At 43.8% G+C, this 2,427-nt stretch overlaps 1 protein-coding gene across 3 annotated transcripts in view; it reads right to left on the bottom strand.

Moving 5' to 3' along the window:
• Positions 1 to 542: 542 nt before the first annotated feature.
• HAPLN1 (hyaluronan and proteoglycan link protein 1) overlaps positions 543 to 2,427 on the bottom strand; it is a 47,966-nt gene continuing 46,081 nt past the window's right edge. For all 3 annotated transcript variants that reach the window (XM_017738687.1, XM_008637167.2, XM_017738688.1), the window contains exon 4: positions 543 to 892. In XM_017738687.1, the coding sequence (XP_017594176.1) occupies positions 558 to 892 (335 nt within the window). In that variant the 3' untranslated portion in view covers positions 543 to 557. The remainder of the gene's footprint in view (positions 893 to 2,427) is intronic.

Here is a 2,427-nt window from a genome sequence, read left to right as displayed (position 1 = left end):
GCAAAACTGATGGGAGGCTTGGCAGCATACTAAAATTGGAAATCTAAATTATTAAGGAATAAAGCTAGAAATAGGTTTGCTGATAAGGAACTATTAGTCATATTAGACCTGGTACATAAGCAGGAGCTGCTTGACACTGCAGAGTAGGTGAAATGATGATCAGAATTTTGTTTTGGTGACATATTTAAGCAATATTAACAGAATTATAATTGAATTCAACAGGAAACCTCAATTAATGAACTTCAGGTATCTTCATCGCTTTAACCGAATTAAACTAGTTACACACCAACATTAAAAGGGTATGTATAAATTTTAGTGGGGTTAAAGGGGAAATATTAGAAAGTACTGCCACTATAAGTCCTGAGTTTTAAAAGCTACCTACATAAGCATGTGAGAAAGACGACTTTATTCTGCATGTGTGTCCTTGCAAATTCCACAAAGATTTTAAGTCATTTTTTTCGACTGTTTAATTCCTGGCATTTTCCAGGCCCGACACAAGCTTTGACAAACCCAACACAACTTTCTGCCCTTGGAGTTCCTTGCCTAAGCGCAGTCATTTACGAGGGAGGGGTGAAGAAAACGATCTCACCGTTGAAGTTGGAAGTGAAGCAGAAGACGTCATATCGGCTCTTGTCCTTGTCCCAGAACCCGTAATTCCTGACGCCAGGCACGGTGTTCTTGCCCCCGCAGGGCTCCCTGGGCTTGGTGATGGGGTACTGCACGGAGCCATCGCTGAGCCAGCCGGCGTTGCACCAGTCCAGCCCCGACCTCCAGGCATCGTAGAGCTGGTCAAAGGATGCGATCACCGAGTCCTGCTCCACGCACGCCCGCTGCGCCTCGTGGAAGTTCAGGTTGTACCGCCCCAGCCGCGGGGAGTAGGGGAACACCACACCTGTAGCAGGGGAAGAGGGAGAGTTACAGGGCACTGAAAGAGCAGAGTGAAGGCAAACAGCTTTTTCAGACACCAGAAGGGGAAATAAATGGGAAGTAGAGGTTGGCTCCATGGCGTGTGTCGGACTGTTGGTTTATTTCTGGTGCAACTACACGTTTTTCATGGAAAATTCCCCTTTATTGATTGTAAGATCAATTTCTCATTTAAAAAAAAAGTCAGTTAAACCCCATCTAGCTCTATTTTTGGATTTTTTTTTGTTTGGGGTTATTTTTGTTTGTTTATTTTAATTTTGTTTATTTGGATTTTTTTGTTCGTTTGGGGTTTTTTCTGGTGTGTTCACTTGCTGCTTGGTTGGTTGATTGGTCGGTTTGGTGGGCTGTTTTTAGTGTGGAGTGGGAGTAGGGGAGTTCCTGGCAGTTATTTAGAATGAACAAATTGTTGAATGAATTGGTGAATTTCTATGAATTATTTTTTTTTACTCGTAGACATTAAGATGAAATGTTTCAATCGACATAAAAGACCATTGTGTTCTTTGCATGAACCCTTGCCAAGATTTTCTGAGAGGTTCAAAACAGTTGCTTTTTGTATTTCACATTATTCCAGGAATGGGAGTGTCTACCTTAACAACAGCATGTCAAGACTAATCTGGTAACAGGCACAATTTTACCATCCTGAGGTCTTAAAGTAGGAACACTGTGGGGAAATGAAATCAGTGATGTTGTGTGGGAGACTTTTCTGCTGCTTTCCACCTGGTTTTGGGCAGTTTGCCACCACTCAGGGAGGGAGAACTTCTCACAGAGGACAGGTTTCCCCCAGTGCAGATGGTGGCACAGCCCTGGTAGGAAACCATGCGTGACGCCACCTTCCCTGTCTGCCCCTAGAGCACTGATGGCTTACCCTAAGAGAGGGACACTGTGCAAGGAGCGTGGACCTGCCAAATGCTTCCTTCCCCCCCAGAGGACAAGACACAGCCTGTCCCCAGTCCCTGTCTGGTGCTCATCGCTGCCAAGACGTTGCAGACAGGTACAGCAGAGAGACCTCATGACAAAGGACGTCCAAGTGGGGCTGGGAAACATGGGGACACCTCCAGAATTGCTTCCAAAGTGACGTCTAATCACAGTCACTGCCCTTATCTGACAGGCTTTATTTTCTCCTGCTTGTTTTATGAAAAAGATCTGAAGTTAAACTTTGTTTCTTGGAGCATGAAAGACGTTTCAGAAAACACTGAAGAACCACCTCCCCATGTGGCTTTGATAAAAGAGAAAAGAGAGACTTGAAACAAAAGTTTGGATCAGACCACCCTAATCTTTGGCAGGGCTTAGAAACTTAACCCAGACCTAAATTTTTTAGGCTTTAGCCTACTCTCATAATAAACTGAAATAAAATGGTATTAGAGAACATCCAGCTTGGAATGTTTATCCTCAGACATCTCTGTAGAACTAAGTGCTGTTCGACACAGGGGACACAGGATAACACATGAGGTGAGCCAAAAACTTTTCACTGGTATAAACATCCATCTTTCTTTTACATTTTTC

Source organism: Corvus brachyrhynchos, unplaced genomic scaffold (genome assembly GCF_000691975.1).
Source record: "Corvus brachyrhynchos isolate BGI_N302 unplaced genomic scaffold, ASM69197v1 scaffold376, whole genome shotgun sequence".
Classification (NCBI taxonomy): Eukaryota; Metazoa; Chordata; class Aves; order Passeriformes; family Corvidae; genus Corvus; species Corvus brachyrhynchos.
This window is presented reverse-complemented; position numbering and strand designations above follow the sequence as displayed.